Here is a 23,628-nt window from a genome sequence, read left to right as displayed (position 1 = left end):
GCAAAAAGTGTACTGTGTTTATTATACATCTCTACAGGCCTCTGTCACTTACTGCAACAGGTGATGCAAAGGAGTTGCAATGCAGGGCCTTACTAGCAATTAATAACACCTTTAAATCTTTTCAGCAAGCTCCACAACCAAAAATTTTTATCATGACTATATAGGAACCTCTGATTTTTATCTTCACAGATTGTGTTTTCATGCAAAAGTAGCATAGTTAAGGCTCACTGCAGATGAATTAAGCATATTGCCTCTGAAAAAATGGGGTGTGTACCTGCAGATAGGAAAGTGAATGTCTAAATAGCTTGAGTATAACTTCAGTAAGTTTTTTCTCCTGAGGCCAGAGCAGTTCATGAGGATAGGAACATTTTACAAACTTGCCCTGTATCTCATTATTTTGGAGAATAGATTGCATCAAAAGAAGGAAGAAAATACAAAGATAACTTATGTTGTTTTGATTATTAAAATTTCCATTACTGTTGAGAAGACTTACAGAAGTGTTGTGAAGAATACAGATCAATGCTTTAAATTGTTACTTGCTACTTGCTTCTGAAAGCTCCTGTGTGCGTCTCAAAGTCAGCATTGCCATACCTTCTTGCTGCCTTGAAGGTACTTTACTCAATCCTGTTAAAACTACTTTAATGTATGCATTGTTGAATTCTCAAGTATTGGTAACATGTAAGTTAGTAATTGGTTTCTCACTGCATGGAAGGATTGCCAACTAGTAATAGGCATTCTTCTATCACTCTAGGGTTTGTGAGGTGAAGTTCATTTGCCTAACTCAGCGTAGCTTCATGAAACTTATCTCAGCTTCTCTTCTTAAAGTGTATCAATTTAAAAAAAAAAAAAAATACTGCAGTTTTATTCATACCAAAACGTGCCTTTGATCTTTCACACTGCTGGACTGAACAAAGTTAGTAGAGGTTTAAGGCTGTCTTATGCAATTGGTCAACTTAGTTTTCACCCTTTTTTATATTCAGTAGCTTTTCTGAAGTGAAATGTTTTGCGTACATCATTACTGCTTTATAGACCAATCTATTTCATACTTATTTTTATGGAAAGGTATCTCTTCATATTTTTTACAGGGCTTCAGTATAACATAGATATAATCTAGTTTGCTTTTGATACATAAAGAATAAGTTGTATTACACTTCATAAATAAAAATTCAAATTATAAAAGGACTTGTTTCTGAAATTTGGTGCATCTTTCAGTTAAATATAGAAGGTAAAAAAAAGTCCACCTTCTATTCCGCTCTTTAAACTTTGTTGTAAGGTCATGGAAAATATTTCTCATTAATAAACTTTGCATAGCAAAATTGAAAGTTAAGGACAATAACTACCTTTTAGTGTTTTGATGAGGCTTAGTAGGTGGTGAAATACTCTTGTCAAACTCACTGTAGAATGTGCAGGTCTTGTACGTCATGGTCTGTTTTAAATGTGCTTCATAGAAATAGAATTCCAGGTTGTTGCCAAGTAGATGGAGACTTTCTATGTTAGTCTGAAACCCTAAATACTAGTATAGTAATGATGTGAGACTTCTTTCTTCTTTGAGCGGGCCCTTCTTATTAGCCTTGCTTTTCTCAAAGTCAATACTATTTAATTTAACAGAAGAAGAAGAAGAAGTCAGGAGGTAAGAAGCTTAACACACTGTGTTTTGGACCTGAGTTGAGTTCAAGTCTTTTTGCCTAATGTTTGCTGTTGGATGGCTGTCATCTTTTAAAGGCATTCAGCTGACAGGAGACTAGAGGCTCAGGTGACGTTTAGCCCTGATGAGCGTGGGTGTTAGGCTTGTGCTTGTTGTGTTTTTTCCATAGTTACCATTCACAGAGATTTGTCCCTTCAGAGTCTGCCGTCCTTAGTGGAAGGGGCACAGTTTGAACAGTATGAACATTCAGCAGTTTGAAGGGCTGAAGTGTTTTGGATCCCAGGAGTAGTTAGTGAAAGAATGTGAGCCAGAGTGGCACTTGTGGAGTATAAGCTATTCTGAGTTTAAACATTGCCCTTACAGGATGTTATAGCTGCATCTTGTTTTAGAGCTGTTGGTGAAGGAGCTTCTGTAGTTTCTGCTCAAATACTTCTCTTCGCCGCACTGAGTGTGCCTGCTGTCTGGTTAACATTCTTGTTGAGTGCGTTGCCTTTTCCAAGGCTTGCCACGTGACTCCCCTGCCTTATCCTTAGCACTTTAGCACCTAATTATTTTTCATTTGTTTCTTGTTGTATTATATACTTTAGTGGATGTTGTCAGTTCCTTCACTCCCAGGAAGGAAGGAAGACTGCTGAGTGGGTTCATGCTCAGAGCAATGTGGGTAATTGACAAACGTATCTCCTGTCTTGACTGACTCCGAATTGACCAACAGATGCAAAGGAAAACGACTTACCTGCTAATGTCACCCTGAACAGAAAGAAAACAAGGCGGTAGATGCCTCTAAATCCTCCTCAAGGCAAGGACTTCTGTAAGGTGAACGCAGGGCTGACTTGGACAATTTAGAAAAGCATACCTTTGAGAACAGAAGCCTGTGGTTTTTAAAAGAACACTGAGTGCATCAGAACTAGGTAGCAGTGACATGAGCTTAGTTTATTTTATATTCCACCTCATCCTCCCTGGCAAGTCCTTTTTTACTTGAAGTACCATATTTTTTCTGTATTGATAGGCCTTAGTTGACTGAAGGGGCTGAGGGGGCGCATTGTTCTCTCCTTGTTTTTTTGGTCTGATTAAGAACAATACTCCAGATGATGCTGAAGACTCAACCTATTCCACCTTCTCTTGTTGCAGTCAGGATGCTGGAATCACTAGAACATGTGGTAAATTTTCTTACTCTTCCCCTGGAGTCATTTAGAATGAAGGGGAGCATCTTTAGACAAACCTGAGCTTGATGTTCTTGCCATGGAAAAATGTTCAGTTTCCAATCTGTCTGATGGAAAGACTCGTCAGAACAGACGGATTACCAGCTTTGTTCCATTTATTGTACTGAGTTACTGTTTTGCAAATCTCGCAGAATCAGTGGGAGAAGGCATTATGGGGATGCGCTTTGTATTTGGAGATGGAACCTCTGACCTTCCCTGGCTAATGTCAGTCCCAATGTTAGCTTCATTTAAAGCTGCCAACTATTTTAATTACACCAGTTGGAAGCTGCATATGAGGAGCATCACAGAGAGAGTAGCTTCCTCTGAGAAACTAGGAGTCAGAAGAACCACAACTAAATGTTGCGGAGAGAAGTATGAAGTACTTGCAGTACAAGTAAGAATGAATACATGAAGTACTTTCTGAGATCTGAGATCCCAAAATAATGTCTGGGTTCAGCCAGTCGACCAGTCACTGTGCTTTACATCAGCAAATAGGAGGCACTGAACATGCATCTTGCCATGAAGCACTAACAAGTGTGGAATGGGTTTTGTCCCACAAGACATTCCTGGTTGCTATACTTCCAGGAGTGAGTGAACTCACAGAGTTGATCCGCAGCAGATCTTGCATAAAAATGCATCCCCCCAGTGTTGTTTTACTGCTCATTTAACAAGGATTTGCCAGTCTACTCATGGCATAGAGAAGAGGTATTAAGGGAATATGTATCAGTCTGATGAGGAAATTATGCCCTACATGATTTTCCACCATTACTTCTTGTACTGAAAATTCTGACCAAGCTCAGAAGAACCAGAGGCAGCTGTTTGTCCCTCCAGCACCTATCACTTTGTTTTTTCTATAGGTCAGATTAATACTTCAGAGGAATTTTTATCTCCCACTCAGTCTTAGTTTAGTTTTGTGGTTAAAGAAAAAAGAGGTAGGCTCTGTAAATCAAAGGCTGAAGGAAGAGTATTTTCATTTGTTCCACCAGACCTCGTCCTACCAAATATTCAGTCAGTAATACTGGAAATTACTTTACCTAAATTAGCTTTTTTTTTTGAAGCAGGGGGGAAAGAATCTTTCTTTTTCTTTTTTCTTCATAGTTATCTGAAAGCCAGCCTCTCACATAAACATATACATTCCTGTTTATATGGAAATTATTTATTAATTGGAAAAACTATTTCCAACGGTTATTGTTTTATTGATCAGATTCTTTAATCCTCTGTGAGAATTAGAAGTCTGTGGATCCTCATTGCTTATTCACACTAAATTGAATAGGAAAGCTATAGTTAATGGCTTGTACATTAGTTCCTGGGATTGTAAATATGAAGTAAAAAGCCACCAGACTAGTCTATATCTGAAGACTGAGTAAGAGGTTCAGAAAACCCATCACAGTTGTGACCATTCAGGCTGTTTCCTCTTGCTTGACAGTTTACACCAAACTTAAAATTCTCTAAGCTGCAAGAATTTCTTTCTTTGTTCATAATTCATAGTTTTCCAGTGCTTTTCTCTATTTTAAAAGAGCATTTTAGCTCTTGTGGCAGCTTTTCTCTTTGGCAGTGGGTTGAAACATGTTTCTTATAGGTCTTTACTGCCATCTAGAGGTTGTAGTTATTCAAAGAACTAGGCTTGTAACAAAGCTGAAATGAAAGTTGATATGAAAAAGGCTTGCAATTTTTTTATTGTGTTCTAGCCAGTAAGATAAATACAAAAAGAGTACATGAGGGAGAAAAGTAAACTGAATGTGTGATTTGCTTTACTGTATTATACCTAGTTGAAATGCAGAGCTTGAGGTGTTTGCTTTTTGTTATGGTTTAGTTTGGTTTTTTTTGCTAAGTGTTCCTCGGTTAATAAACATTGATATTAATTTTTAATCTCTGTATAATTTCTTAATTGGAAATATTTTATAATCCGTGATAAGGAAATTATCAAATGCTTCTATTAAAACTGTTCTGCATGGAGGGATCTGGCACTGTCTTTTGAGTTTGAGAGTTCAGAAATTGATTAGATATGCGATGTGTTTTTCTGGGGGTCTGGGTGTGTTTCTACAAGCTAGTCAATTAAATAAATGTATCTGTTACTTCAATCTTAAAAATTACATTTTTCTAGCTGTAGTTTTAGTTCATAACCCCCCTTTAAATGTATTAGCATGTCGGAAGCATGGCGATGGCCCTCTCCCTAGGATGTCAAAGTAGAGTAGGTCTCCTAAACCTTATCTGGGCAGGTTGCCCTTGTTGGTCTAACAAAAATGTGACTTTCTCTTCTCATCTGTGTATGTCTATAAATTTTTTTTTAATGTTTAGGTCAAAATTGTGTATAACCGAAATTTCCTCAGTGTAATGCTGAAGCTATTTCTTGCTTTGTTTTGTATTTCTGTTTTCCTGAAACATGCCAGAAATTACAGCAAGCAGTGGATGAGCCTCAGAATAGATTTTTAACTCGATTATAATATTCATATCTAGATGTTGGATGATACATGAAAATAAATCAGATTGGTGTAGAAAGTAAACTCGTTGTTCTTTGATGTGTTTTTATGACTTTGACCTTAGTCATTGCATTGTCTTTCTCACAAACATAAGTCATCTTAAGATCATCTTTCCTTTAAGGCAGAGAAACATTTGAGCATAATTAGGTCATGCAATCTGCGCTGATCTGATGTTTGAAATAAATGCAATTGAGAACTAGGAAATACATTTTTGTTTCTGAGATCAAAACTTTATAACAGGATGGGAAGGACTTAGATGACATGTAAAAGAAATTCATGATGATTTTAAATATGCCCCTGTTGCAACGTTCTGCATCTTTATGAAGAAAACTGAAAAAGATGTCAAGTAGCAAAAAGATAAGGAGCAAAAAGCAGAATAGTAAACAGAATGGTAATATACCATGTGTGCTGTTTGATAATGTTACTTATTTATTAATGCTTACTCTTTCTGTGACTTTCAAACTTCAGAACCTCAATTCCTACAGCAATAAGGTTAGCATAATTCATCCTGTGTCAGATAACTGTAATTTTCAGCCTCATAATTTGTGGCCTAGCTTGCGAATGTGGAATACCCTTACGCTGCTACTCAGAAAGTGTAAAATATCATCTTTGAGGTACTTTACTGTGTAGTTTCTGAAGTTGGCAGTTCCATAAAGAAACATCTGCTTTGCAAATTGGCACGTTTCTACCTGGTGCCTTGGTGTTCTGTGTTCTGCATTTTACAATTGGAAGAAAAAAATTCCAAAACTTCCCGTGACCCATAATTCCCTCAAAGAATAAAATACAAATAATTGAAGCTGATGAAATAAGCGTGTGACAAATATTCCTAGTTAAACTTTGAATAGTTCACTTCTACAAGTAGCTTCCATTAATTCATAATTATGTGTTTATCAAAATTTCTATGCTTGTGACAGCAACAGAAGGAGTAAGTAATTTTTATGTACGTACATCTTTGCTGAAATGACTTGCCTTAATTGGGGCAAACTAGCTTTTTTTCTATCACTTTAGATTTATTAAGTTTAAAAAACAATTTGTAGGAGCAGTTTCACAAACTAATTTAATGGGCTTCTCAAACATGCATATCTTTTGACTGCATGATCTAAAATTTTTACTAATTCTCGTCCGTAGGTCGTCTTTTTTCAAACCAGAGAATGACGCTTTTGAAAAACTTCCATAGATATTTAGGTTGTATATATATCAGTATATTATCAGTTGTGCTGTGTTTTCAAAAGAGTGAAATTAAGTGAAAAATTTTCACTGTGTATTCATTTGTCAAGACTGAAAGCTTGATTTATTTATTTATTTATTTATTGCCTGAAGTGGTTTATTCTGAATAGTTATCATAACCATTGAAACATTTTGAATTGCAATGAAACTTTTAAAATTTGGTTCTTTGTTTAGCTAACAAGGAATATATATTAATTCTGTAGAATTAACTGAAATGACTACAAATCTTTGCATTTATTCAGATTCCTAATTTTTACATGTGGTCTTACGTGATTATTAGCTGGGTTCACCTGTTTAGAATTCCATTATTTTAAAAAGCGTTTTATATGTGTTAAATAAAGTTAGTTGTACTGAACAGATGAGATAAGTGTATTAAACGTAGTTTTGATACTAAAGCTGACTTGTACTAATCAAAGTTTTTATGGTGTTTAATAACATGAACAATCCATTAATTCAGTTGTCTCAGGCCAAATTTTCAAAAAAAAAATTTATCTACCTACAAGAATAAAGTAGGAGTCTTCTTTGGGCTTCAGATTTGCCAGGTTAAATGCTATACTCTGATTTGAAATAAATAGAATGATTAGAAACTTTTTTGTTATCCTCTCCCTTCACACCTCTTTAGCTACCTCAAAACTGGCATGTGCTCATAGTTCTACTGCTTTTTCAACTTTGATCTTATCCAGATGAAGAAAAATACACTGAAGCTGTTGGCTAATGGTTTAGCTGTGACTAAAACCAAAAGCAGTCAGTATTTACACTTTAATAGTTTGCAGAAACTTTAAGGAGTGACGGTGTTACAATGTTGTGTTTAATTTTAAACGTGTTGATGTAAATAGTACCTGATCAGTGGACTGATTTCATGAGCAAATCATATCTTTTGCAGTTATTGGTGAAGATGTAAAATCATTTATTCCATTTGTAAACTGTAAAAGAGATTTATGTTTGGGCGGAATAGAGACTTCCTCCTTGCTGCTGATGATACGCTAAATGTTTAGAAACTGTAGTCAACAGTTGCCCATTAAATTAGTTTGTGGAACTGCTGCTGCAGCTGCAGTAGGCACTGCGTCATATTAACCACCTACGAAAGCACAATACTGTCATCACTTTTAAGGCGCTTTTTTTTTTTTTAAAAAAAAAAAAAAACCTTTTCTTTCTAAGAGTATAAAGCATTTTCATTTTATAAACATGCAGGCCATTAGCCATCATACTGAATGGGAAAGGTGCTTTGTGACAATGCACCTAATGCTAATTTTTCTTGCTTTTTTCCCCTTGTGACTTGCATTTTAGAAAATCTTCAAGGCAGGTGAAGGGTATGCATGTATAAACTGGAATGCAAAATACACATTGACTAAGAAAGCTTTGGGTACACAACAGTTTGTGTCTGAATATTTTTTTTCTTAAAAGCTGTGTGTAATGTCATTGTGCATTTTTCATTTTCAGGTTCTTTTGTCCCCCTCCATGCGTGTATCTTATGGGCAGCGGATGGAAGAAAAAAAAAGAGCAAATGGAAAGAGATGGTTGCACTGAGCAAGAATCACAACCTTGCGCCTTCATCGGAATAGGAAACAGTGACCAAGAAATGCAGCAGCTGAACTTGGAAGGAAAGGTAAAGCAAGTGTAATGAAACATTCAAATTACTGCAAAGGATATTAAAACTACATGGTGCATCTTTCAAGGAATGTGCTTGCTTATTGACAACTTCTGGTATACTGTGGCAGATATTACATAAGTGGTTAGAAAAAGTCTCTCAAAAATATATGGGACAATTTGAACCAGTGGACCTGATGGTTCATGGGAACATAACAGGATATTAACTTTCATTTCTGTGTTGCTGATTCAAAGTCTGAGTCAGTAAACTATTAGTTTATTTGGTAGGCATCAAAGGTTGACTGAAGTAAGGTTGCTAGCTCGAAGTGTTTTCATTTGTCATGCGTCCATCTCACTGGCTTGCGTGCATGCGTAATCTCATTAAGGAAGTATCTGAACAACATCTGTTGCTAGAGGTAGACTTTAAGTCCCTTTGCATCAGAATAATAAAAATTAAATAAACATTTTAATAGATTTAGTAGATTTTTTTAAACTGTGCTGTAAATTGGTACAATTTTTTAAGGTATTTCTGATGACGTAAATAGTTGAAATCAGACTGGCAGCATGTAGGTGCCCATTTTGGCTGGTGTCTTATTAAGCAGTATTATGTAACTATGTAGAATTTGTAGCACAGTCTCCTTAGAAATGTTTCGTTTCTAATGAAACCTTCATCGCTGAAGGTTTTTTTCAAGTATATAATAGAACTTATCTGAGTTCCCTGTCTTGGTCACTCATCATAGTGGTGCCGTGGAAGCTAGTGTGTCAGTCACCACAGGTTAGATGATTTTGGTCTGAGCAAATTTGTTGCACTGTCCTGCAATCTGGCTGGTTATTTCCAAGAGCCATTACTATCTCAAGTGATTTTCTCAAAATACCCATGCCATGTATATCTTTTAGCTTAAACACATGATTTCACAAGATCCTACTGAAGATGATAAGGCTTTAACATTTACAGTATAACTTCTCAGAAGCGTGCTTGGTGTAATACCAAGATAAACACTGTTTTTGTGCAATTTCTGAATGCTCAGTTTGTAAAATGAAGCATAAGAAAAGTTCCTTTTGAGATATGTTAGCTCCTGTTGTCACCTATCTTAAATATTTGGCCATTAGTAACTTTCTATTGTTTCAAAACCCAATCCTCTCTCCTCCTTTTTTGAAAGGTTTGGCTCAAACACAGTTTCTGTGCAGGCAGCCTCTTACTTAACTTATTTTTAGTAGTGCTCTCGCCCACTCAGGCATGGCTTTGCTATACCTGTAGTCTCTAATCATCTGGTTTCCAGTCTTAGTAGGGTCTGCAGAAAGAATTTAAAGTACTGAAGTCATTCACAAAAACTAAACAATAGTCCATATGGAAGTGTTCCATTATCAGCTAGAAAAAAGGATTCAAGTGTTATTCGTAGTGGTAAGAGACGGAGAAAGCAATTTTTGATGTGATTTAGGATATTGTCTTCTTTTATTCAAAATTAAATGTATATAGGCTCTTGAACTCAGTTGATTTGAAAAAAGAAACAATAGTATGGTTTTTACCTACAGAACTATTGCACAGCCAAAACATTGTACATATCCGACTCAGACAAGAGAAAGCACTTCATGTTATCAGTAAAAATGTTCTATGGCAATAGTGACGACATTGGTGTGTTCCTCAGTAAACGGATCAAAGTCATCTCCAAACCTTCTAAAAAGAAACAGTCACTGAAAAATGCAGACTGTAAGTATTTTTTGCAGTTTTTTTCTTTATGTAGCAATTCATTTTGCCTCATTTATTTTTTCTTACATACTCTGAGGTTTAACTACAAGTAGAAGTAAATGCAATAAAATTATCACTTTCTAGTTTTTCCTAATATACTTCAGAACTCTGTACATCAATATATTTTAAAGCGTTTCAATTTAAATAGTGTACTGTAAATAAGTTTTATGCAGTCAAGTTATGTAGTAAATGTAAAAGGTCCATCAAAAATTTCTATTCTCAGGAGCAAATCTGTGTAAACAAATGCATAAAGAATGTCCCATCTCCACTGTCTAAGCTGCTGGATCTCTTAAGCTGCCGTGATCTGGTGCTTAGACTGTCTTGATGGGTAGCAAAGGAATAGCTTTCAGATTGTGATAAATGAGCAGCACCATGTTACTAAACTGTACTTTTTCACATCACAGCCACTGTCTCATGCCATCTTCATGTTGGTTTTATTTTTAAAATCTCTTGCATGTTTGCTTTTAAGTAATTGGTTAAGAAATCTGTAGAGTGCTATTTCACACAGATTTCATTGCTTACCCTGTTTTTCAACTAAAGATATTTCTGGTGCTAATGTACAATTGGGAGCATTTTTACTTTTCCTCCAAAGTTTTTGCCTGCATACCACTGGAGCACTTCAAGAGTTGCCCTCTTTTGTTTTTTAACTTCACTAGTGCTTTAAAAGGCTCTTCCGTCTGTGTTGGGCTGGAACCCGTGCACCTGTGGAAAGTGGAACTCCGGGCTGCTGGCTTGCAACATGACTAAAGGCAGTCTGTTGCTGTGCAGCTCATGCCCGTGGGCTCAGACTGTGCACTGTTGACTTTGTATTCAGACAATTTTGATGGGCAGTAAATATGAACCAAGTAGAAGAAACATGCCCGTTTTGATGACAAAATAATAGGTAAGCTGAATTTTTTTAGGGGAGCAGACTTAGCCTTTCTCCCTCTTGAATGAACTTATTAATAAAATAAGTTCAGATCTGAGAAAATTTCACGTTGCATGGTTACAATTTTATATAGTTATGTCTGTCTTCCTTTCAATTGATTGTGATTTGTAAGAATAATTTTTCCTTATACTTCAAATAAAATGATCACTAAAAGTAGCCTAAGTACTTCATAAGAATTATTTCTTGATTCCTGTATTCATGATTTCACTGTATTTGTGACTTTTTTGTTACTTCTCTATGTAATAATGAAGTAATTTTATAATCTCAAGTCTGTATGTATTCCTTGCAGTATGTATTGCATCAGGGACAAAAGTGGCACTATTTAATAGACTTCGATCCCAAACAGTTAGCACCAGATATTTGCACGTAGAAGGTGGTAATTTCCATGCCAGTTCACAACAGTGGGGAGCATTTTACATTCACCTCTGTAAGTAAAAAATGAAGCAATATATTCTTTCTCACCTCCCTCCTTCCATCCCCACAAAAAAGTCTTACATTTTCCCTCCTTATTAATTGCCCGAGTACAGATTCATTTTGTTACTGAGTGCATGTTTGATGTAATAGAGCGATATTAAATGTTCCTCCTAGCAAGAGAGACATGTTTTAAAACAAATAATGTGGAATTCCTGTTTCATGCAGTGGACGATGATGAATCAGAAGGAGAAGAATTCACAGTGAGAGATGGCTACATTCATTACGGGCAGACTGTCAAACTTGTATGCTCAGTTACTGGCATGGCACTCCCAAGACTGGTACAGTTTAATTTCTCCAATGCTGTAATTAATTTGTAGCTTGCTACTTAGTGTAATTACATAGTTAGGTTTGCGTTCTTTATAATTTTTGGCTTCATGTGTTTCCTTTTGATAATACATGCTTTATATAGAAAACAGCATTAATTTTAATATGATCTTATTTTTCACTTTATATCTGCAAATTCTGTAAGTGCTGAACAGCTTGTAAAGTATGCACAGATAAATTTTCAAAATTCAAACTTGTCGAAGTAAGTTACTCTGCAGGCTATTCTTAAGAAAAAGTCAGTCAAGTTTAGGAATGGTAATGTATTTCCCGGTGTAGCAAAATACTTTAAATACTGATATTAAAAAGATGAGTAATTTCTTTGCAGACAGTAGGACTACTCTATTTGTTTGTGAGTTTAGCACCATTTTAAAAGTGCTTTACTGATTTGATTCTAAAAGCACTTCTGTGTGCTTCTAAGGATACATAATTATACCAATATCATTGTGCAGAAACATTTTGGACCTTCGCTAATGTTGTTTTCATTATGTAACATTATAAATGCTTTTTGAATAACATTTTTTAAAAAAAGAGACGATTTCAAACCTGGCCTTTGTCACAGATACAAAACTGATTAGAAGAACTTAAGGTTCGTGAACCAAAAAATTATTTTATCGGTGGATACACAGTGGTGGATACCACTAGGTCGTGTATTTTTAAAACAAATTTAAGTAGAATTATAGATTTTTTTCCCCTGTTTTATGCACTTAAATGCCAGCCTAAATGGAATTTTGTGTGACTGATAATAAACCATACTTCACATGAGGTCTTTGGTGAAATTGTGGTTTGTCAGCCCGTTATGAATTCTACATGAGGGTTTTCTAATTCCACTTTCAATTTGAAATGTTTTTCTTAGAACATGCCAGGGTAAAACTTTATTTTTGCCTTCCTGGAGGTATTTTATTGAGAACTTTTCTCCTGTTATCAGACTCTCCTAGAAAATATGTCTGCTCAGAGTAAATGGAATAAAATGATGATTTTAATAGATCTCAGTTTTTATTAGGTCATGTTACCTGACAGAAAAATCCAGGCTTGTTTGCTACTGATCTGGTTCAGTGCACATGAAATTCAGTAGGAGGATTTCACTTTATTCATGGGCTTCATTAAACATTTGCTTACTACCTGAAGGAGATGCCATCATTTATGATTCCAGAAACCGTATTTATAGGTAGAAATAGATTAAAAGAAGTCAAGCTAAAGGTTCCTGTTGTGTTTGCTATTTGGAACATGTGTCATGCTGCCTTCAAGACTGATTGAAGGTAACGTGATTTAAAGGTAACTTGCAGACTTTTTATAGGTTGATGCGAAGAACTTTTGAAGAAACAAGTTAACCTTGAAAATTATATTGCTAATAATGCCATTTATTATCATTAGAAATCCCAGAGGACATGGTTGGCTTTCTGATTGTCGGCTTAGAAATCTTCAAGCACTATGGCTGCTGCTTCTGCTGATGTTGCATAAAATGAAGTATTAACTTTTTTCTAGAAGTTGAGTTAAAATTCCAAGCTACAGATTTCCACTGTCTGTAAGGGAGTAACTTTTTTAATTTTTAAAAATAAAATATTGTAACAGCTTTGAATTAAGACAGCAGATATTTTTGCATTGAACTCCCAGATGTAAGGAATGATTGTTCTTTGCAGTTGTCTTTAAGTAACATTTAATGACCAACTATCATTAGATGCGCTATGATCGTTGTGTTTGCAAAATTATACTTAAGGACATCTGAATACTTATAATGTAATTCCTTATTTTCAACTGTAGTTCAACAACCAGTCTGCCACTGTCTGTTCTTAATGCTATCAATAGTGGAAGCATATGCTTCTGTAAAAGTCTGTTAGTACTTGACCTGCTCTTTTGTATCAAGAAATGGAACAAAAGTAGATTTTGCTGTTTTGTGAAGCGTGGACTTTTTTCCCCACTTTTATAGCAAACAAGATAAAATATATATGCATGCAGCACCTGTTACGCTGAAGCTGTAGTACCAAGCATCACTTTAATATTGTACCTTTGTTGTCAGAAGTACTAGAAATTATGAATCAAATGTTAGTATTAGAACAGCAAGGTATTGGAATTAAAAAATACCACCTTACCACCTTTCACTTCCTTTGCTAACATTACTATGTAATCTCGAATGTAGTGGAATACAGAAATTGTCCTAACTATGTATGTGCAATTCTCATTCACAGATAATTCGAAAAGTGGATAAACAAACAGCGTTATTGGATGCAGATGATCCAGTATCACAGCTCCATAAATGTGCATTCTACCTTAAGGACACTGAGAGAATGTATTTGTGCCTTTCCCAGGAGAGAATAATCCAATTTCAAGTAAGTTTTTTAAACCGATTCTACTGGATGAGAAGTATGGTTGCAGAGTCTTCCCAAATAGTCCCAAAAGGTGTATAAATGTCACTTTTGCAGTTGTTTTTGAATGTGAGTCTAATATTTTGTTTTGAAAACAGAGAAGATACTACTTTTCATCTGTCCTGTTTCAGATCTGTTTTTCTTTTCTCATATCCCTCTTCCAGATCTGTGTAGACAATGAATTTATATTTTATCCACTATGAACTCATGCATTCCTGGCTTAACAAGTTGACACGTGCCAATAGAGTTGTACTAATTATGTATGTGTCCACTCCTAGCTTGCAGAAAATAGGAAATGATACAACTCATCGTGATCTTACTGCTTTAGGAATTTAGCAGAGTTGCACTTTCTTGCTCGTGGCTAAGAACATAAGCATAGGAAGTTACCATAGTTGGCCGTGGTAACTTGTAAAGCCAAAGAAATCTGATTTGGAAAATTAACCTCTTCATGAAATCTTGTTCTCGTCTATAAAGAATGTAACCATCTCTGTCTTCAATTACTTGTTTCTCCAGCATGGAGAGAACAGTATCTCTAGCAAGTTAGTGTGACAGGAATGAACCCCAAGGGAGAGCTGTAAAAAGTGTCACGGTATGCAGCTGCTTTGAGAGTTCATACAATGTGCTAACAAACTCTTCTTTCAATCTCATGTGTAGGTTAGCATGCTCATAGCAGATTTTCAGCGTGATAATTCCCATCAGAGTAAGAAGACTGGGACTAAGTTCAGACCTACATGAGTATTGCTCCATCTTCTTTTTAAACATCCAGGGCAGCTCAAATAGCAAAGGGTATTGGGAAATAAGACTGTGATCTAGGAAGATGGCCACACTTGGAAAAGACTCAGGACTTCCTAGAAGAACAGCTGTAGCTTCTAGGGTAAGAAAGGTAGAGGTAGGAAAGGGGGAAGCCAACCTTTTAGAGATTTCTCGTAATTTAAGGGAAGAGACAAGAAGATTGATGAAGGCTGAGCTGACTATTCTGAATTGAGACTGTGGAAAGAGAATACCAGAGGCCTTGTTCATATTTCAGGAAACATATTCATGACCTGTGGCTCAGAAGGGAGCAGATCGCTCGGTTCTGCCCACAGATAGCAGAGATATATCTAGCAGTATACTTTCCATAATGGGCAATGGGCTCTTGTCAGAACAGAAAGCAAAAAAACAGGAATTGCGGTGACTGAGGATCAGCCTTGTGCTTTAATCTTTCTCAGACTACTTTGTGGGGAAGAGCTGAATGAAGAAGCAACTCCTGCTTCTCTAATGGCTGCCTGTTCAGCATCCTGGAAGTGCACAGGGACATCCTGACACACCTCAGTTTGTGCAATGCTCATGGAGCTCAGTCTGATAAGAGCTATGAACGTTCAACAGAGGTAGAGCTAAGATAAAAGGACAAGGCCACCTACTCTTCTGAATTTCTTTGGTAGGGTAGGAAAAGCAAGGCTGCCACTTGCTTCCTTGTTGAATAAAATCTGCTAAACTTGCACATAGGGCTCTTATCACACTCTGGTAAGTGAAATGAGTCTGGAAAATAAACGTTATCTGCCAGTGTTGGGAGAGAGGTCCCATTTTATCTGTTTCTTCATTCGAACCATAAGACTAAAACCAGGGAAATAGGCATGTGTATCATCTTTCACCTGCCCACTGCTGCGCACTTACTGCTGAATACAAGTCCTAGGACAAGAGCCTAACCAAACTGTGATTATAGTAAAAGGTTTGCTTTACAGTGACAGTTTTTTCTTGGGTGAGAGGAAGTAGCTGAGTATAGAGAAATTAGAGGATTAAAGCAGAGAGGCTGTGAAAAGTCAGCAGGTCAATATGAACCTACATAAAATTGAATTTCAGTTTTTGAAGTACTAGCCAGATCTCTTTTTAAAGATGGTCATATATTCTGGAGAATACAGAAAGAATATAAATAATGCCTTACTGGATCAGAGCAATAGTCCATATCTAGCCCAGCATCTATTCCTAATAACAACGATAGGAGATGCTATCTAGAGAGAGCAGGCAAACCCTGGTCACTTTCTGCAGTCCCTTCCCCTTGTACTCACCAGCATCCACGTTTGTTGTATTAGGAATGTAGGAGAATACATTTCTGGCTCTATCTTTTAGTATTGGTTTGTACACATGTAGTCCATTAGTTTGTCTGATTCCTTTTGAATGTGCTGATGCTCTTTCTCTGCCACCTTGTGTGGCAGTAAGTTCCAGAGGTTTCCTATCCTCTGTGTAGAGAGCTTTTCTTGTATGTGTTTTGAATAATGTAACAGTTTCTCTGTGTGATTTGTAGTTTCAGTTTTGCAGGATTTGGTGAATAATAGTTCTGCATTCACCTTGTCCATCGTCATCTTAATTTCTTCTCCCCAAATTGGAGTCCCAGTCTTTTTAATTTCTTCTCCTAAGACCAGCAGTTCCAGCCTCTTGATGATTTTTAGTTGCCCTTCTCTGTACCCAGAACTGCACACTGTGGCAGATGTGGGTTAACCGAGGTTCTACAATGGCAAACTAATATCTGATATCTTATTCTCCTTTTCTGATTGTATCTGACATTGTGTTGACTTTTTAGGCTGCCAATGCACATTGAGCTGGTGATTTCAGAAAACTGTAAGTGGTGACTCCAGGAACATGAGTTGTAACTACCAGTTCAACTCCTTCATTTTTGATACCCATATTTTTATTCGTTTTGGGTTGAAGCACGTTGGTCCCTTCAGCTTCAGGAATTGTAATCCTCCTGGTAACATGTAGGAGAAATGTCATGCCTCAAAATAGTAGATAACAGTTTTTCTTTTTAAAGTTAGGCTAATAGTTTAGAAGCCTCATAAGGTTCTATTTGTAATAAAAATAGCAATTGGGTCCTGGCAAAGCAAAAAAATCCTGGCAAAGATTTCTAGGCACTATCCTAGTGGCACACTTATCTTGCAAGCTGTTTTCTGTGTCTTTTCACCTGATCACATCAGAATGAAGAGTCTGCCTGAATTCAGCTTGGAGCTCAACTTCCTTTCATCTGAACTGGGCAATTTGTGCTAATTGAAGTTTATCTAACAATTAGAAAGAGTGAAAACATACCTAGATATCCTGAGCTTTATGAAAGAAAACAAACAGAATTTAGGTATTAAAATTTGAATTTCTGAGTACATTGTTTCCTGTGCCTGTGTTTAAACCTTATATGCAGAATTTTCTTATTGACTGTTAGACTGTGGAATTGTTCAGAGAAGCTTTTGTTGCCATAAGAATATAGCTGTCAATGTATTTTATATCTTTTTAGACTAATTTGGTAATATTTTCAAGGAAACAAGGAAAATTCTGACTCACTTGCCATTTCGGTTTCTGCCCATGGCCTTGTACAAACACTGAAATATAAGTTTGTATTTTCCATCATTTTGTGAATGATGAAGAACTCATTTTGAAAAAAATCTAGGTACTTGGGCAGATGTAAAACATAACTAATAAAATATGTCCGCTTCAGTCTGCAGCAGTTTTGATCACTTTGTCATTAATTCAAAAAAAATCTACTCTAAAGTAGCTCCTCCTTGATGCTATAGTTTGTGTTTGTTAATGGTTATGGATAGTGTTAATACTTTGAAAGCAGAACTAAAATTAAAATGCTAAACAGAAGGTCGGAGACTGGGCTATATCATCATAGGTAAGAGTTACAATGTCTTCAGAGGTTTTAGTTTTTTACCAGTTTTGCTGAGCAGTATGTGACTATTTCTCTGTTGCATTTTGTTAGAGGAAAAACAGTAGGAAACATTTTTGAAATAGCAGATATTGTTACTGACTCAGTTGTTTTTTAGCTTTGTGACTGTCAAACAAATCTACAGCTCAGATGTAAAACTGTTCTTTCTTACTAAGGCCACTCCATGCCCAAAAGAACCAAATAAGGAAATGATTAATGATGGAGCTTCTTGGACAATCATTAGCACAGATAAGGCAGAATACACATTTTATGAGGGGATGGGACCAGTCCATGCTCCAGTAACACCTGTGCCTGTTGTAGAAAGTCTTCAAGTAAGTGATTTTTTTTTTTTTTAAATAAAAGCTTTTTCATGCAAAAATATATTGTGGTACTGATTTAACCTTCCTAGCACCTTTATGGATTATTGTAGGAAAATAGTCCTACCAGCTTTATAAATAGGAAATTACACTGCTATAATTTTTCTCGGTTATGTTCCAAAATACTTGAGCATATTCATCACTGGAATATGAAATAACAGTTAATATTGTTCTGTACATTAAGAATTTTATACCTTAAAATACTATGGTAGATATATCCTTATGACTTATACTTTTATTAGGTTATTTAGAAATTTATTTTGGCTCTTAAAACAGCCAGTTACACATCAAACAGAGCCAGACTGAATCCTTATTAAGGAAATCTGCTTTCTGCTGTTGAAAATCATGACGTTCTCCTAATGTGTTCTGTGAAAGATTCTTTGATCTTTGTTTTCAAAGCCGTGCTTATTGACTGCTTTATTCTAAGTGGCCACTATGAAGAATTACAAGTTCCTTTAGGCTTTCCAATTGTTTGGCGGTATCTTTCAGATGAGTTACTTCTTCATGGTTCAGCTGTGTAGGTGTGTTTATTTCTGTTTTATCCAGTGGATGAAAACAGCATTGTGGAGAATTTTTTTATGCACTATGAAGAAATTTCTTCTGTTTTTTGAGAGGGGGTTGTTTGTTCTTACTAATATATCTTCTCTCATCACTCCCTTTCCAGTTGAATGGTGGTGGGGATGTAGCAATGCTCGAACTTACAGGACAGAACTTCACTCCAAATTTACGTGTCTGGTTTGGGGATGTGGAAGCTGAAACCATGTACAGGTACAGAATTTTCTACTGCTTTTTTGGTGGTTACATTTTACTGGCTACTTTGAATAATTTATAATAATTTTTAAGCTGTTTTATTATTCTTACTTCACTCTCCTGTTTTCCAGATGTGCGGAGAGCATGCTATGTGTTGTTCCAGATATTTCTGCATTTCGAGAGGGTTGGAGGTGGGTCCGTCAGCCAGTCCAGGTTCCAGTAACTTTGGTCCGTAACGACGGCATAATTTACTCCACCAGCCTTACCTTTACATATACACCGGAACCAGGGCCACGACCACACTGCAGTGCTGCTGGAGCAATCCTCAGAGCCAACTCAAGCCTCATGGCTTCTAGTGAAACAAATACAAACAGCGAGGGAAGTTACACAAATGTCAGTACAAATCCAACCAATGTCACATCATCTACAGCAACTGTAGTTTCCTAACTACCGTTGTTTGTTTGGACTTTAACTGACTTTTAAGTGCTACATTCAAGAGAACTGAACAATTTTTGTGGTTTCATGGGAAAACACCTTTCCGTTTTAGGTGATGTTATTTGAACCTTGTTACCTGCAAGTGCTGATCTTAAATATAGAAGCCACAATAAAAAAGAATACATCCGAAACATAAGAACTTTATTGAAAATCTATTTTTCAGCTGTTTTTTTTAATGGGCAAGAACTAAAAATGTGGCTGGGATACATGTTGAGCAAACTAGAAAACATGAACGCAGCATAGTTTTTATGGACCAAGGAACTTGTATAAGCTTTAGTATAAAAGGTACATTTTCACCATACCTTTTTTGTATCACAACATATAGTACACTTTTGTTACCAAATAGTTTATATTTTTTTTTCCTCTGAGCTTTTGCTCTGAAGTATATTCAGGTTCCAAGCCTGACCATGCTTGTATAATCTAATTACCATACTCTTCCAGTTTAAAAAAATATATATATATTTTTGGTCTGTGGCTGGAACTGTTCCTTTTTTTAAACTGAAGTCTTGTGACTTTTTATGAACTGAAATTGTTTTTATTTCAGCAAGTAGAACCTTGTAAAGGCCAGCATATTTTTTTTAAGATTATATGAAGTCTGTGCAAAAGCTTTAAAAAATGCCTCTGCCTTGCCTGCAATACATGCAATGTATGTTAACTTTAGTGCTCTGTTTTCAGTCATTGTTAATAGTTATTTCTGTTTTCTTTTTTTAAAATATGTATTTATAGTGATAATTCATGAGGTTCTAACATTACATGAGGTTTTTTTAAAGTGGCATCTCAAGCAGTCATGTTAATGATTGTTCATGTCACAGGCATACGTTGGTGTTTTTGAAGGGTTGTTACTGGGTTTCTCCCCCTCTTCCTTGCTCAGTCATATTGCATCAGAAAATGTTTCAGGATCTGTTCAGGTTTTCTAATCTTGTACATAATTTGTATTAAGTGTAAGTTAAATGTTTTATTTCAGAAGTGGAATGTTCCCAATAACTTCATTTGGCAGCATGTCTTCTGTCTTGTTGGCATGTAACTAAAATATCATGAGAAGTATGTGCTACAAATGGGATTGGTAGGTGATGCCCTTCATCACCGAGAATCACGAAAAGCATGTTTTTCTTCATACTGTTGAGTAAATTAGGCCAGACTTTGGTGTAAGACTTGTATTGAGAACGTGCTTTCATTGTGAAGTGATCATACCATAATAACTAGAAGTAAATTTTATTACTTAGAAATGGGCAAATAGAAAACTGTAAAAGCACTATCAAGATGTCAACTCCTCCCATCCTTATTTCCTGTGGATTTCTCTTTCCCTGCCAACAGCTTGTGCAATGTTCAAGTCTTCTCTCCATCATAAATGTAAGGCTCATTTGCACTTTGACTTTGTTGGTTGTTGTGTTTGTTTTTCACTTTGACCTTGCCATGTTTTATCCCTCCTTGTAAACCTGCCTGCTTCATTTGTGTTTGAAAATATATCCCAGTAGTTCATTTGTAGTCACAGAACTAGGCATAGACTCATAGGACAAGTTCTGATAGTGTGATCATCCTCTTTAAAAGCCAAAATACAATTTTTATGGTGTGTTCAGCCTTTACTGTACCCTGAAGCAAGAGCCACAACTGCAGTATAAATGTGAACCTGTGGCTTTCTATAGTGCATTGCCTTTGGGCTTATCTGTTGACCATTTTCATAGGGTTATTTTCTGACCACTTATTCCAGTTTCAACACCACCACCATTTTAAAGCATTTTCTCTGCACCATGTTTGTCTGCTGCAATGCTCCGTTCTAATGCTTGCTTCAGTGCTCCGTTGAACATGTTTTGTATATCTTGAAGACAATGTGGTTAAAGGAAGAAATCAGTTACAAAACACATTTAGCTAATAGTTTAAATCAGTGCCACTGTCCTTCTAAAATGTGCTTGTATTCCACCACAGGCCTTCATATTTGCTATTCTGTATTACGATACTTATTCCCATGACATAGTCACAATGCTGGTTCTTAGCACTAGTGAATACTGCCTCACCTCATCTCTGTTTCAGTGACCAAGGGCAGAATTCATTGTGGCCTTATCTCTGTTTTAAACTGTTTACTGGCATTTACTTGCAAATCTGTTTACTTCTGTATGTGCTATGTAACTTTCTTTTAATTGTTTTGTGGCAGGAATCATTTCACAGTGTTTTTGTTAGAAGCACATAAGTAAGTATCTTACAATATGGCTTCATTCAAGGGCCACAGTTTTTCAGCACTAATTAGACTGAGAATTAAAATAAGTGGTATGTATCAGATTTAGAAGGATATTCAAGAACAAGACATTATATACACACAGTAGGTAAACCATAACAAGCCTTTTAACCTTCAAAGAATATTTTAAATAGCTTTTCAGAACTTGACACCTGCTTTTATATTCATTATCTTAAAATTTTTACATATAAATGCAATACTTTTTATATTCAGTTTCTTTTCTTGCAATAAGTTTGCCCAATAGACTATATTATAATATTCTTTGACTTGTAAAGCATCTAACTACTTAGCCTAATTTCTGCTGTTTTACACACTACAGCCTAGTGGGTGAAAAAAAGTTATTAAATTCTGCTTACAAGACCATTTTAAACCCTGTATTTTTCCTTGAGCTTGTGGCTCCATTGTTGCCAGTAGGTAATTCATAGTACAGAAATGGTCTTCCAAGTCCGTACTGTTGTTAAGATGTCCAGTTGTTCAGATATGTTATCTTCCTGAACTTTTTTCCTGTGGGGTGATATTGTTACATTTATTGGCCTTGTGAGCTGTTAATCAATTTTCATGATATTAACAATATCTAAAGATTTTGATTAAACTACTTTTAGAATGTTTCAGTATGAAACTATTATAACTGTTCAAGTTTAGCTGTTAAGTCTGCTGTTTATTCTATATACATAGAAAATGAGTCTGTGTTCAGAATGTTGTTCTAGTTCCAACTTTAGGATGAAAAAGCAAATTAAGTGCTCAGATTTAGCTATGCCTTTTCTTGTTTTCTTTTTGTTTGGAACCGCATTTCAGAATTCAACACTAGCATAGTCTTTAATAACCTGCTGCTGATGTTTTTCCTAATTATTTACCCCTGAAGGTTTCCCACAACTGTGTTAATAATGATATTCTATCCTTTTTATTGCACAGACTTATAAGATCAGAATGGTTACCTGAGAAGGGCATGAACTGAAGAAATAAATCTGTGAATTCCCCATACACATAATATTAATGCCAAGTGAAACAAATTAGCTATCATCAGTAAGCTACCCACTGTAGACTAAATGACTCCATAGAGGTGTCCATTTTGAAACTAAATGCTCTTCAATTATTAACCATATTATTTACTTTCTTTCAAAAGCAGCTGTGTTTATGAGTACTGAACAAATGTGTATACTTTCCTGTGCCAGACTTTTGAGTTTGTTTTCAAGCACTGTACTGTGGGATTGAGTGGCAGCTTTGTTAGAAAAAGGAGTATATTAGGGTTTCTACTTAACCCTTTTAGGACTGAACGATTTCTTCCCTTTATAAAAAAAAAGTTGTAAAATAAATGAGCAGTTCTAACTTTGTTAACATTTGTCTACGTTCAGCACTGCATTTGCCCCATATGGAGGTGCTATGCTAATTTCTCTCTATTTTTTTTTCCTAATCCTGTAGCATGTGTATACATTCAGTCTTAAAAGGGTTATTTTTACAAACTGTGCACCTGTAAAGTTTCTTAGCAATAAGGTAGAAAATTGAGCAAGTTTTTACCATAATTTTGTAGAATTAATTGCTCAGTTCCATATTTCATCAAGAAAAAAAACCCTGCAATATGGGCAGTTTTGAGGAATAAATAAAAGTGAAATGTAAACCACAAAGAAGTGTTTTTGTCAAGTGTACTCTCTGTGTGTATGTGCATATAATATCTGGTTTCATTTTTTTATGCTAAAGATAAAATGCCATGCTACTGTTGATGCAGCAAATATAATTGAACATCTGTATGATGATAGCATAAAGGTAGTTATGATTTGATCAGATGTTGGAATTTGCCATGTTTTTGCAGATTTTTTCAATGTTATACATGGAATAAGTTTGTTTTGGGGGGGTGGGGGCAAAAGAACAGTGAGGTCATCAATGGAAGCAGAACAACAAAAAAGAAGACCAAGCCCAGGAGTGGAGAAGTCATCAGTAGTTATGAGGCTATGCGCACTGGACTCCAATTAAACGGGATGTAGAATGTCCACCCAAAAAGCTGGTCTCCAAATCTAAATCTGTTTCGTTATGGCTTGTATAATTGCTGGAGTTAGACAAGAGACTGTTTTTTCCAATAATGTAAAAGAAAAAAAAGAACCGGTTCACTTTTTGATATTATTTATTAAATAAGAAAAAATGAA

General features: G+C 35.8%; 1 protein-coding gene across 3 annotated transcripts in view; it reads left to right on the top strand.

Annotated features, from left to right (window-relative positions):
- The window catches only part of RBPJ (recombination signal binding protein for immunoglobulin kappa J region), a 62,823-nt gene extending 39,195 nt beyond the window's left edge, over positions 1-23,628 (top strand). For 2 of the 3 annotated variants that reach the window (XM_026120496.2, XM_064511337.1), the window contains 8 exons: positions 7,992-8,157; positions 9,672-9,846; positions 11,103-11,240; positions 11,453-11,565; positions 13,795-13,935; positions 17,815-17,970; positions 18,680-18,783; positions 18,897-23,628. In XM_026120496.2, coding sequence (XP_025976281.1) covers positions 7,992-8,157; positions 9,672-9,846; positions 11,103-11,240; positions 11,453-11,565; positions 13,795-13,935; positions 17,815-17,970; positions 18,680-18,783; positions 18,897-19,212 — 1,309 coding nt within the window. In that variant the 3' untranslated portion in view covers positions 19,213-23,628. Of the gene's footprint in view, positions 1-7,989; positions 8,158-9,671; positions 9,847-11,102; positions 11,241-11,452; positions 11,566-13,794; positions 13,936-17,814; positions 17,971-18,679; positions 18,784-18,896 lie in introns of all 3 variants that reach the window. The other variant, XM_064511338.1, reaches the window with a different exon arrangement.

This window comes from Dromaius novaehollandiae, chromosome 4, assembly GCF_036370855.1.
Source record: "Dromaius novaehollandiae isolate bDroNov1 chromosome 4, bDroNov1.hap1, whole genome shotgun sequence".
NCBI classification, from domain to species: domain Eukaryota; kingdom Metazoa; phylum Chordata; class Aves; order Casuariiformes; family Dromaiidae; genus Dromaius; species Dromaius novaehollandiae.
The sequence above is the reverse complement of the archived record's forward strand: the minus strand, read 5'-3'. Positions and strand labels throughout refer to the sequence as shown.